At 45.8% G+C, this 13,452-nt stretch overlaps 1 protein-coding gene across 6 annotated transcripts in view; it reads left to right on the forward strand.

The window, feature by feature from the left end:
- The first annotated feature begins 6,164 nt into the window (after positions 1-6,164).
- Positions 6,165-13,452, forward strand: part of nags (N-acetylglutamate synthase) — a 42,453-nt gene continuing 35,165 nt past the window's right edge. For all 6 annotated transcript variants that reach the window (XR_011588222.1, XR_011588223.1, XM_070864404.1 and 3 more), the window contains exons 1-2: positions 6,165-6,592; positions 12,485-12,759. Coding sequence is in view for 4 of the 6 variants with exons in the window: in XM_070864404.1 (XP_070720505.1) it covers positions 6,248-6,592; positions 12,485-12,759 (620 nt within the window). In the remaining 2 variants the exon portion in view is untranslated. The remainder of the gene's footprint in view (positions 6,593-12,484; positions 12,760-13,452) is intronic.

Raw genomic sequence — 13,452 nt, forward strand, 5'->3', positions numbered from 1 at the left:
AAACAAAAGATGAGTTTAGCTAGGGTGTAAATGGGAATGGCAGAATCATCTACAGCTGCCATGTGAACAAATACAGAGTGATTATTTGTAACAGTTTTTTGTGTGTTCTTCTGTGCATGTGTGCCCTGAACTCCGCCCCCGATGTGCTACGCATGCACACGACCGCTCTGGACTTCGCTCCCGCACCTCCGTCCCGCGCAACCACAGACTCCTCGAACGCGAAACCGAAAGGAGCTGTGCTGCTGCCGACAGCGTTGCTTTGCTCGTCCCACCCCAACCGCATCAGTAAATTTCATTACATTTTTTACATGATCTCCATGTCATGTGTTGGATTCATCCGGCATCATTTGGGTCAGTGACGATTGTCAAAAAGCAACGAACGTGGACTGGGATGGGGCATGAACTTGGGCTGAGGGTGTCAGAAACTTGGGCTGGGGGAGGGCATTAACTTGGGCTGGTGGGGTCAGGAACTTGGGCGGGGAGGGTCAGGAACTTGGGCTGGGATGGGGCAGGAACTTGGGCTGGGGGAGGGCATTAACTTGGGCGGGGAGGGTCAGGAACTTGGGCTGGGATGGGGCAGGAACTTGGGCTGGGATGGGGCAGGAACTTGGGCTGAGGGAGGTCAGGAACTTGGGCTGGGGGGGGGGTGGTCAGGAACTTGGGCTGGGGGGAGCATGAAGGGCTGGGGGTGAGTCAGGAATTTGGGCTGGGGGATGAGGCAGGAACTTGAGTGGGGAGGGGGAATCTCTTTCCTAGCAGTCATAATGGCTCGAATTACACTTTGCAAAGTCACTGATAACTTGGGCTGGGCGGTTCTAATTACACATTCCAGAGAAACTGCTGGGTGTGTCTTATCCTCAAAGGGGACCAATCAGCAATCAGGTCATGTGATCAAGGGGACCCAATCAGAGCATTTTTCTGTTGCAAATAAGCACATCCGAACAAATAGGGGCAGAGGTTATGGTCTGAAATTGTTGAACTCTATGTTGAGTTCAGAAAGCTGTAAAGTTCTTAATCGAAAGATGGGGCGCTGTTCCTCGAGTTTACATTGAGTTCCATTGGAACAGTGTAAGAGGCCGAGGATGGAGAAGTCAAAGTGGGAGAGGAGCAGAGAATTAAAGTAGCAGGCGACTGGAAGCTCGGGGTCATGCTTAGAGACTGAACGGAGGTGTTCCGCAAAGCGGTCAAACCAATCTGCTTTTGGTCTCCCCAGTGTAGAGGAGACCGCACTGTGAGCAACGAATATAGTATACTACATTGCAAGAAGTACAAGTAAATCGGTTTCACCTGGAAGAAACGACTGTTTTATTGCCTCTTCCTGCAGGGAGGATCCTGGGCTTCATCACTTTATGATGCAAAACATTGTGGCATTCCTGAAACTGACCCTCAAGCAACATTTCGGATGTGATTGTGTCTATATCTTTACTACAATGAATGAATGGAGGAACATATAACTCTCACAGTTCTAAAACACATAAATCCAGAGAATTCCACCAGTCTCCCACCGTAACTCTGGTGGGACACTTGCAGAAACCACTGGAAAATGGCAGTTTTCCACCGTCTCTAGCCTGCTCTGTAAGGGGCAGAACCCCCAATCCGACCTTTACAGAGCAAATGAAGTTGGGGAGGCATAGCCAATGGTGGGGACTCCTACTTCTCCAGCTCATTCAGGACCTGCATAATGCTGAAGTGATCTCATTCAGGTGTACTGATCTCTAAATGGTCCTCAATGCATACATCTCTTCCAAAGGCATCTCCTATGTGCACACAGGGTCACCTCCAATGTACACTAGGGCTCCAATTTTGATCTCCCTCTATTCACCAAGTACATCCTCCACCAATTACATGATTTCAAAGGAGAGTAAAATTGGCCACAGTGTAAAATGGTGGGTGGATTAGGTTAAAATGACCTCCAGCTTCCACATGTATATTGATAATATCCAGTCTCTCTCCACTATCATCACCAAATGAAAAGCAGTTGCTATACTATCTGACTGGCCCATCCTACATCCAGTCCTGGATAAGATAACATTTCCTACTGGCCAATGTGGACAAGACCATTTAGCTCTTGCCAACACCTATGTATCTCTGGCACCAATTCCAGTAATCTCCCAGGCTGCATCTTCAAACTGAACCTGGTGGTACATAACCTTGTTTGACTCTAAACTGAATTGTAAACAAACACAATCACCACATCAACAAGACTTCCTCTTCTACCGCTTGAATACTTTCCTTACTATGGCTCCATCACTTTGAAGATCAATTTTTCAAATGATCAACTCATCAGTCACTCCACCTCCACCCTTTAAATTCTTACCAATTCAGAACTCTATATTTCATTTCCTCTCCCACACACCCATCACCTCTTCGTCATATAGCTCTATGGAGTCCCTGTACTGAGCAAATCAACTTTAAGGTCTCTGTCCTCAAAGTCCTCCCTGGCCTTGCTCCACTCTATCCGGGAAATCTTCACCAGTCCAACATCCCAGCCCACATCTATCATTCCTCTATCTCTGAATTATTGCGTATTTACCACTCATTTAGTTCCACAATCAGAGGTCAATCTTTAATCACTATACTCCTTACCTCTAGAATTCGCTTCCAGAACCATTTTCTTTGGTACAACTTTCCTTACTTTCAAAAATCTCCTAATAAAACAATATTTTCAAGCATGCAGTTGGTCTACCCCAAATGGTATCTACATGAAGGAGCTCTCTATAGATGCAAGTTGTTGTTGAGGAGCCCTTTAAAGCTAAATTTGGAGTTATATTTTAGTAAGTATGAGATAATAAAATAGTGAAAAAGAAACACACAAAGAGTACAGTAAAACAAGGAACATACCTCTGAATGAAAGATACTGCACTGATGTATGTGCAGCTACTATGTTTACTTCACAGTGACCAGGTGTGGCACAATCCAACTTATGCAAAGTAGGCATGGAGTTTATGCAATAGCACAAGGTGCAATTTCCAAATACCACCTGATGTCTGTGGTGCTGAGGATAAGCACTTAGTAGAGTCCAGATTCCTCTGCACAGGGGAGCGAAATCAGAGTGACAATTATCAATGGAATATTTTCATGTAGAAAGAAAGAAACTTGCATTAATATAGCACCTTTCATGAACTCAGGGTATCCCAAAGCGCTTACAACCAATTAAGTATTTTTGAAGTGCAGTCACTGTTGTAATGTAGGAAAGGCGCACAACAATGTCCACATACAGCAGTGAGATAAGTACCAGACAATCTGTTTTTTTAGTGAGATTGGTTGAGGGATAAATATTGGCAATACCAGGGAAAACTCCCTATAGACATCCAATGTATACACCCAAACAATCTTTTACATCCAACTGAGTGGACAGAAGTGTACGAGAGTCTGGGCCTTGCATTAAACATCCATAAAACAAAGGTTCTCTGCCAACCTGCCCCCGCCACACAGTACTGCTCCCGAATATCAAGATCCATGATGAGACCTTGCAAAATGTGGACCTCTTCCCATACATTGGGAGCCTACTATCAGCAAGGATAGACATCGATGACGAAGTCTGACACTGCCTTCAGTGTGGGAGTGCAGCCTTTGGTCACCTAAGGAAAAGAGTGTTCGAAGACCAGGATCTCAAACCTGGCACCAAGCTCATGGTCTACAGAGCAGTAGTGATACCTGCCCTCTCATATGCTTCAGAGACATGGACTATGTACAGTAGGCATCTCAAAGCACTGGAGAAGTACTAACAACGCTGCCTCCCCAAGATCCTGCAAATTCATTGGCAGGACAGGCGCACTAATGTCAGCATTCTCTCTGAGGCCAACATCCCCAGCATCGAGACATTGACGACGCTCGATCAGCTCCGATGGACGGGTCACATTGTCTGCATGCCCGATACTAGACTCCCGAAACAAGCATTCTACTCCTAGCTACGTCACAGCAAGCGAGTCCCAGGTGGGCAGAGAAAACACTTCAAGGACACCCTCAAAGCCTCCTTGAAAAAATATAACATCCCCACCGACTCTTGGGAATCCCTGGCCCAAGACTGCTCAAAGTGGAGGAGAAGCATCCAAGAAGGCGCCAAGCACTTCAAGACTCTTTGTCGGAAGCCAAGCACAAGCAGCAGAAGGAACGTACGACAAATTAAGCACCCCACCCACCCATCCCTCCAACCACCATCTGCCCCACCTGTGACAGAGACTGTAGATCCCACATTGTTCCCATCAGTCACCTTAGAACTCATATTAGTGTGGAAGCAAGTCATCCTCGACTCCAAGGGACTGCCTAAGAGAGAGAGAGAGAGAGAGAGATGGGGTCCTGGTTCAACATCTCATCTGAAAGACGGCACCTCCAACTTAGGCCGTGCTGCACTAGAGCAACAGCCTATATTTTGTGCTCAAGTCTTGGGACTTGAACCCTCAACCTTCTGACTCAGAGACGAGAGTGCCATCACTGAACCTCAGTTGATGGTAGGGGATGTCTCAGACTCCAGACTCCCATCCTTTTGGCCAGACAGCGTATAACCCTAGGTTAACAAAAAAATGAAATACCAGTTCCATGTACGCTTTCAATTAAAGATATAAATGTGAAGAAAACATCTCATAAATGTGACACATTAATCACTATGGTTACTAAGCTATTCAGTTTACCACACCCTTCTGTTTATCGTGGGTTTGCCAACTCTGGTTATTTATATTCCTAAATGTGTCATCACAAAACCATCCAACATGTCCTTACACTTGGCACCCCACCTTCCCACAGCCAATTGGAAAGCAAACAGATTCTTCATTACCCAATTGGATGATTTTTGACTGTCACCCAAACAGCCCATTTTCCCTCCATGTCCAATATTTTTATAATTAGTAAAGGAAAGTGTTCAAAGAAAATCTTTAAAAAAACGTGTTTTTTATGCCACTATGATTTTTCTCCCAGGTTGCTCACAACAGTGAGTTTTTAATTCCTGGAGATCCATGGCAATCCTGGAGGGTTGGCAACCCAAGGTCACCATGGCCTGGTATTTGAATTATTTAGCATTTTAACTCTTCTAACTTCTTACTATTTGTAAAGCCGTTCCCTGTAATGATTTCCCAACCAATGCATTCGCCCAACCAATTTTCCTCAAAAAAGTCATTAAAATGAAGACAAATGCATAAACACCCAACAGTGTAAATGTCAACTGTTTAATGAAAGGAGGTTCCGTTTTTTGTATTTCAATCCTTCTGCAATCGGTCAGTGTTTTCCCCTATAATTTTCAGTAATGTAGAATGTAGCATGTGACCTAGGAAAAGGCCAAAGACCCTCCAGCCATTGTACACTGGAGGGTCTGGAACCAGTATAAACCCCTCCTTGGGTTGCATGTAGCAGATAATATTTAATGCAAGTAAACTGCACTGTAAGTGGAAAAGGGCACCCGAAAGTGCAGTGTACTGTATTTAATCTGTATTGCACTGTGAATTGAATTGCACTGTGATGCAGAATCATAGAATGGTTACAGCACAGTAGGAGGCCATTCAGCCCATCGAGCCCCTGCCGGTTCTCTGCAAGAGTACTTCAACTAGTCCCACTCCCCCGCCCTCTCCCGTAGTCCTCCAATTTTTTTCCTTGAGGTACTTATCCAATTCCCTTTTGAAAGCCGCGATTGAATCTGCCTCCACCACCCTTTCAGGCAGTGCATTCCAGATCCTAACCACTCGTTGCGTAAAACAAGTTTTTCTTCATGTCGCCTTTGGTTCTTTTGCCAATCACCTTAAATCTGTGTCCTCTGGTTCTCAGCCTTTCCATCAATGGGAACAGTTTCTCTCTATCCACTCTGTCTAGACCCCTCATGATTTTGAACACCTCTATCCAATCTCCTCTGCTCTAAGGAGAACAACCCTGTAGCGTCTGCAGTCTATCCAGGCAACTGAACTTCCTCACCCCTGTTTATCCAGGCAACTGAACTTCCTCACCCCTGGAACCATTCTTGTAAATGCAACGTGACAAATTTAATGAATAAAGTGTATTTTTGAAATGTATATAAAAAAACGATGAGACCTTGAATGGAAGGAAATACGCCCTGGGTCTGGGATAGGCGGCTCGGGGTGTCCGGGAGCCGCCGAGGCGGTGACGGGGCGTGCAGCTGCCGAGATGTGGGTGATTGACAGCGCGGGTGTAGGCGCGTCAGTTTCACACCGAGGGGAGAGGGAGAGGGAGAGGGAGAGGACGCGTCAGTTTCAGCGCTGGTTACAGCTGCGGGACATCGCGCGGGTGCAAGCGGAGCGGTCGAATGGCAACAGCCAGCTCGGCGTCCGCCGGCAGCAGGGCCGTGGCCAGAGCCGGCCAGCTGATCTCCTCCAAAGCCGTCCTGATCGCCTCGTCCTGCAGCGCTCCGGGGCTGCGCCGGCTGAGCGCGGTCAAAGCCAGCCACCACGGCGAGCTGCGGCACACCGCGGCGCAGGAGGCGGACCGCTCGGTGCCGCTGGTCAACCACCACCGAGCCACCCGCTCGCTGGTCTACAGGGACGTGAAGATGTTCCTGAACGAGATCGGCGCCGACCCCCGGGAAGCCCGCTACTGGCTCACCCAGTTCCAAAACGCCAGCGGCAGCAACAAGCTCTTCGCGGTGGTGGAGGTAAGGGCGGCAGCTCCGGTGCACCACCACATTTGGTCTGACGGCAACTTGTAAATCGTCTCCGAGTCAGTGTTCAACCGAGTTTATTTCTCTTACTTTCAGATTTGCTGTTCAGTTTACAAAATGCAATTAGAAAGTTGCGAAACTCTCGTGCCCACTTCGGAAGTTGCCTGCTTTGTAAACATGGACCTGTAGTTCGTGTGTATCGTGCCCCAAATTGTTTGTCATGCGGCCAGAATAATGACTTGCTTTTTCACATTTTTTTTTTCAACTGATTTTGAAACCCGGCAAGTATTTTATTTGATTGTACCGGCTGCATTTTATTTTTTTTAAATAATTCTCGACTCCCACTCAATCTCGTCAGCTTTGGGCCAGGGGACAGGATGGAGAGAAACCAAGGAAAGTGCCATAAAACGACGGTGATTCTAATGGTCAGCCCATTGCATCACCTCTGGAAAACTGGCAGGCTGGAAGTCCCCGCAGGTGGAGCCCCTTCGGGCAGTTCAGGTGGTACAGTAAGAGTGCTCCTTGTCTGTACTATTCGCCTGTGGAACCATATTCCAGCCAAGGATTGGACGAGGGGAGAAAATGGTCACAAAAATGCATTTTTTTTGTGACCATTTTTTCCCCTCGTCCAATCCTTTTTTTGTTAACAGACTTGACAGGTTGTTGGTAGAATCATAGATCCAGCTTTACCATGGCAGATTTTGGAGGATTGGGTGGCTAAGTGTCTGTCCTTTTATCTGTGAGAACTGGTTCCACCTCTAGTGGTCAACCACAATTGGTGGAATGAAGGTGCCCCCATTCTACTGGCTATAATGTGACATTAATCTGGGGCTGGGGCTGGGGCAAGGGCGACTGTGGTCCATGTCTCTAATGGCAGTAACATCCGAAGAAGCCGTAGGGTGGCTGATTTGCAACATGAAAATGTTAGACTTGTGCATTGAGGGAGATGTTTCTGAGTTTGGGATTAAGGCACATTGTTGGAGCAGAGTGGAAAGATTTGGGAATTGTACTGACCGTGGCTGCAAAAAGTGGAAAGTTGGGTTCCATTCACCGCAACAACACTCCTCGTTTTGAGCACAACAAAATTCACCAGTAGATACAGAAGTACACAGTTGTCTTTTTTTTTTAAACTATAAAAGGTGTTACAGTCTTTGGGGCCGAAATTGCTCCTTTCCGACAGACCCGTTGGCACTAATGACTTTTCGCCCGGGGGCAGGCAGCGGAAGCGACCCGCCCGGATTCTCCCCCGGGATGGCGGCGGTGGAAACGGCTTTGCGCGTGCCATGTAGTTTTTGCCTTGTGCAGCATAGCACATGACAATGATATAATTGTGCGTGCCGACCCCTTATTGCACCAAGACCCCAATTCCGGGTCAGTTAGGTTCTGCTTTCGCTGGTCGATAAATTTTTAATTTAATTTGAATTGTGTGCCCCATTTGGGGAGCGGGGCAGTTTCACCCGCGTTGTATACAACAGACTGCTCAAGCCCAAAGAGCCATTAAGGAATTGATTTATTAAGTGGACATTTATTCCCTTCATCCTCTGCTTGATGGATTTTAGACCCACTTGAATAATGCACACAAGTCATGGCCTTTTTAAAGTGAAGTCAATAATTCACCTTTGTTAGTGTGGGAATAACTAAAATGTTCCAGTCATGTGCTCAAATTCCCAATAAGTGTACCTAGTTGGCAATATGGAAAATTGTAGGGGCACCGAATTCCCAATATACGCTCCCACTGGATGAGGCTCTGCACTCTGAGCACAAACACACAAAATTACTTCTATAGTGTAAAACATTATTTGTCACAATGCAGGTAACCTACCATATAATGACAGGAATAGAAGAAAAAAAGTTTAAAGTCAACTGGTGTACAATAATGTGACTGACAGTACGTTTAAGGTTATGCATAAGATAACACATATTCTGCAGCATGTTAGAAGGCAATTGAGAGATGTCCTAACAATGAGGTTGATGTTTGACTATTTATTAACATCATCTCAAGACCAAGATGATTTTCTCTCTCTTGGAGCTCCCTCTAGAACATGTTGTTCTGCATAACTATCGACTTTCTGCACCTTTTCTTCATCCTTTCTCGTAACCATAGACAAAGTTAATGGTCTCTTGCAACTTTGTTTTTTTGCTGGTGGGGACCGGTGACCGATGACACCTCGTGATCCAATCATGTGATTTTGCAACAATGACACTGCACCATATGATGTGACAAGAAGGGAATACGTTGACCTCAACACATTGATTCTGCGAGGGATGCATAAAGCACATAACAGCCAAACTTCTTGGCATTAAACTCCAGTTTTGCTAAAGATTGCCATGTTTGGTTCAGGAAAATAAACTCTTCAGTTGCACAGAGAAGATGTCCTTAGAAGTTATACACTGAATTGCAGAAGAGCTTGCTGATTTTAAACCAGTTCCTAATCTTGTACTGCAATAACAAATGGATTTGTACCGGGAATAGAAAAAAAAATTCCAAACTGTTTTCTTCCACAACAAGGAAATGTTTCATCAAACTGGTACAGATGTTTATTTTTAATTTTAGAGCATTACCATGTCCAATGAACACCAATGATAAAAATAAGTGACCAAGCCAAGACTGTAGTGATGATCAATGGTGAATAACCAGTTGGTGTGCTAGGGTTCTCTTGTCACCTGATCCTTTCAGTTTATTCCAGACTGCTTTTATATGTGGAATAACAGCAGAGTCCTTAAGTGAGATCAGCTGATAAACTTACGATATGACGGTGATGAATGCCTACAGTTGAATGAGAGGAAGTGCCAAAACCTGTTAACAAAAGCCCACCTAGTCAGGAAACGGTTTGAGTGTAAAAACGAGTAATGCACTGACTAAATATATGCTTAACTCCATTCTGCAACAGCTCAGCAAGATCAAATTGGAAAACGTTACTATGGAGTCACGACAGACAGCTGGATTTGTAGGACATGTAGAACTCCACAGGCCTTGAATAGTAATAGGAACTGAACTGCGTGCATGAATTCAGCAAAGGCAGCCGACACGTTGATAAACTAACAAAGTATGTTCCTCCTTGTTGCCTATTTTTTGATGCTGATTGACGGTAGTGCAGAACATTTGACTTTAACCTGCAGAGAAAACTGCCAAACATCTGAAACTGTGTGCAGTGCCACACAGCACTGAGCCCATGGCGCGGCCTTGGACAAAGTGGACTACTTTCCATACCACGGGAGCCTATTATCAGCAAGGACAGACATCGATGGCGAGGTCCAACACTGCCTCCAGTGCGCCAGCGCAGCCTTTGGTCACCTGAGGAAGAGAGTGTTCGAAGATCAAGCCCTCAAATCTGGCGCCAAGCTTGTGGTCTATAGGGCTGTAGTGATACCCGCCCTCCTGTATGGCTCAGTGACGTGGACAATATACAGTAGGCACCTCAAATCGCTGGAGAAATACCACCAACAATGTCTCCAAGATCTTGCAAATCCCCTGGGAGGATAGATGCACCATCAGGCTCTCGATCAGGCCAACATCCCCAGTATGGAAGCACTGACCACACTTGACCACATTGGACAGGCCACATTGTTCGTATGCCCGACACAAGCAGCCATCTGAGTCCCTGGCCAAAGACCACCCTAAGTGGAGGAAGAGCATCCAGGAGGGCACTGAGCACCTCGAGTCTCGTCGTTGAGAGCATGCAGAAAGCAAGCACAGGCAGCGGAAGGAGCGTGCGGCAAGCCAGACTCCCCACCCACCCTTTCCTTCAACGACTGTCACAGGTGGGACAGACCGAGACTGTAATTCCCGTATTGGACTGCAGTCACCTATGAACTCACTTTCTTTTTTAGAATGAAAGCAAGTCTTCCTCGATTTTGAGGGACTGCTTATGATGTAACTGTAAGCTTAATCTACAGAGAAATCTGGGCAGTAGCAATGGCCAGACCACATTTTTCCACATAAATGTAGGACAGTACTCGTGTCAGTTGTGGGCCCACAATGGTGAGCCAGTTCATGGCTCCAATAGCAACAGTGAGCTGTTCAGGGCACTGGTTTGACAGTTGACTAAACATCAGAAGATGCACAAATTCAGAAGAGATGGAGAGAAGATTTGCCAGTATGTTTGGAGTTTACGTCCAAAAAGGATGTGACCAAGAAGAAACAACTGCCAGCAGCCTATGTTAAATCTTCATTATATAGATTCCTAAAACACACAAAACTAATCAAAAATGGTACCATGCTGGAAATATTGGGCCCAAGTTTCAGCTAGAGTTGCTCCTTTTTTTTTTGGGGAGCAACTAGTTTAGTTTGGAGTATCTTAGAAATCGCAATTCTTGGCATTTAGTTTGCTCCAGTTCTAGTGAGTTAGTTTAGTTTTGTTTTAGTTCAGTTTTTTTTCAACAGGGGGTGTTACCAGCCACACGCCTGTTCTGCAAGTTTAGGCAGCGAAAAGTTACTCCAAACTAACTTAGAATGGAGTGAGTGCCGACTTTTGTACACTCAGAAAAACCTTGCATCCACTTCAGAATTAGGTGCAAGTAGCCAGAGATTTGGGGGGGGGGGGGGGGGGGGAAGTTAGGGGATTGTCCAAAGCATGAAACACTTCACTTTTACCAATAAAGAGCCATCAACAATAATAAATAATCAATCAATCAATAAATAAAAAATTAAGTTTCTACTCGCCTACTGCAGCACCTATCCGTTCGGGAACACCAGGAGCCCTCCAACAGCCTGTCGAAGAGCTGGTCGGGCGGGCCCCACCGCTGGGGAGGAGTTCAGGCGGGCCCCGCCGTCGAACAGCTGCTGGTCGGGCGGGCCCCGCCACCGAGGAGGTAAGGACAGTGGCAGCGAGGCGAGGGATGGTGAGGCAGGCAGGCCACTCGGCCCGGGATAGGGGCGGCGAACATCGCGATGTTCCTTCGGCCAGGGATAGGGTCGCCCGGAGTCAGGATGCGCTGGGAGGGCCAGGAGCTTCTGCACACCCACGTAGCTGCCGGCACTCTTTTCGGCGCAGGGCTGTAGCTCCGCCCCCAGCTGCTTGTGCTGAGCAACACCAACTGCTAAACAGGCCTGCTGAACACCGAGAATTGCGAGGTAAGTTTTTAGGCGTGCTTTTAATTCTACAAAATAGGCAGGCCTCTCGGAGGTGCGCCGTTCTGCGGGACAGACGAAACTTGGGCCCATTATTCCTGGAATAAGTTTGAAAAGTGTTGTGTTTTGATAAATTTATGCTTTAACATAAATGCTGACAGAAGGGGTCGTAGAAGCAAGAACATTGGGGCTGTCAAAGTTGGATGCTACAATTGATGAGTTAAGGTATTAGAAAGATGCACTTTTATGGTCCAAATGGCCTTTCTTTAGTCTAGATTTTTTTATTATTTTCTCGAGTATTATAACACTGACTTGAAGTTTAACTTCCAGCTTAGTCAGGTCTCTGACTCTTATTCTAGCATAAAACATGGTGGAATATTTTTGTAATGGAACCCTTCTTGTGCTTCTATTAATTAAAAGCATGAAAGAGCAGAAAAAATGCATCCCTTAAAATGATGACATTGCATTGTGACTCTTACACTTTAGCCACTCACTGAAAACTGTGGAATATGATACAACCCTTTAATTTGTGCAGATATTTTGTGTCTCATTCTGTTTTAAAATTGAGTTGAACTAAAAAGCAGGGCCATTTTTCTTTAAATGACTGAGATAGATTTTTGAGGCCATGAGCAGGTCACAGAAGGACACTCTGAACCTGACCTGATAGGTATGATTTTAAAAAAAACTACCAACAGCCAGTGGGAAAAGCAAGTGAAATAATTAATCTGTTGATTGTCTGAAAATAGAACCATTGCATTCCGTACCCATGAACTGATTTGTGGTACAGGAGTCGCTAACCTATCTTTTTCTGCCAGGTGGATGAAGAGATCTTCTGCTCGAAAGAGATGGTGTCCAGTTTGGCATTCGGCCTGGCTTTCCTGCAGCGCATGGACATGAAACCTGTGGTTGTGATGGGATTATCATGTCAGCATGATGACGAGACATCAGATTCATTCACTGAAACCAAATCCTTATTACTCCGGAATTGCAGGATTCTAACTGACGCACTGCACAGGAATTCAGCGGTCACTATGCCATTTTTTAATGGAGGATCCTTGCTGCGAGCAGAAGCGCCTCTATCTCCCAATAGGTACAGCTATTTTTTAAGTATGACGGGCAAGGTTGTTAAATACTTGAAATATTAATGATTTGTAGGTCAACGAAACAAGTTGAATTTCAATGTTGTTACAGTAAAGAAGAAATAATTCTGTTATCAAATTTAAAGTGTCGGCAATTCGCACGTGTTCACTGTAAAGTGTTTGGCATAAACACTAACTAGAAAAATGATAAGCTTCAAGAGACAGAGATTTCCCCGTTCTAATATTTGCCATACTAGAGGAGAGGTGCACTGAAGGGTGGTCTTGTCCCCCCTCCTCCCCCACGAACCCCATGGGGAAGACATCCTTGGCCTTTTCACAGAAGTGCTGCCACACATATCCATGTGTGTGGCTGAGTGCCTCTCCGTGATTGAGTGAGGCTCCATTAGTAAGGGGTCACTGGCGACAGGTACTGAGCTGTCACAACTAAGCCCCAAAATGTTGGGGGTGCAATTCCTCTTAAGCAGGAGAATCCCTGATTTTCTCGAGTACCGATTCAGCAACAGAATCGTATGCGGAGAAATGTCAGCTTTGAATCATGCAATTCATCTGATTTTTGCTAGCAGGTGATTCATTATGGAAACATAGAAACATAGAAAACAGGTGCAGGAGTAGGCCATTCGGCCCTTCGAGCCTGCACCGCCATTCAATGAGTTCATAGCTGAACATATGGAGGGGAATAGGCA

Source organism: Pristiophorus japonicus, chromosome 21 (genome assembly GCF_044704955.1).
Source record: "Pristiophorus japonicus isolate sPriJap1 chromosome 21, sPriJap1.hap1, whole genome shotgun sequence".
Lineage (NCBI taxonomy): Eukaryota > Metazoa > Chordata > Chondrichthyes > Pristiophoridae > Pristiophorus > Pristiophorus japonicus.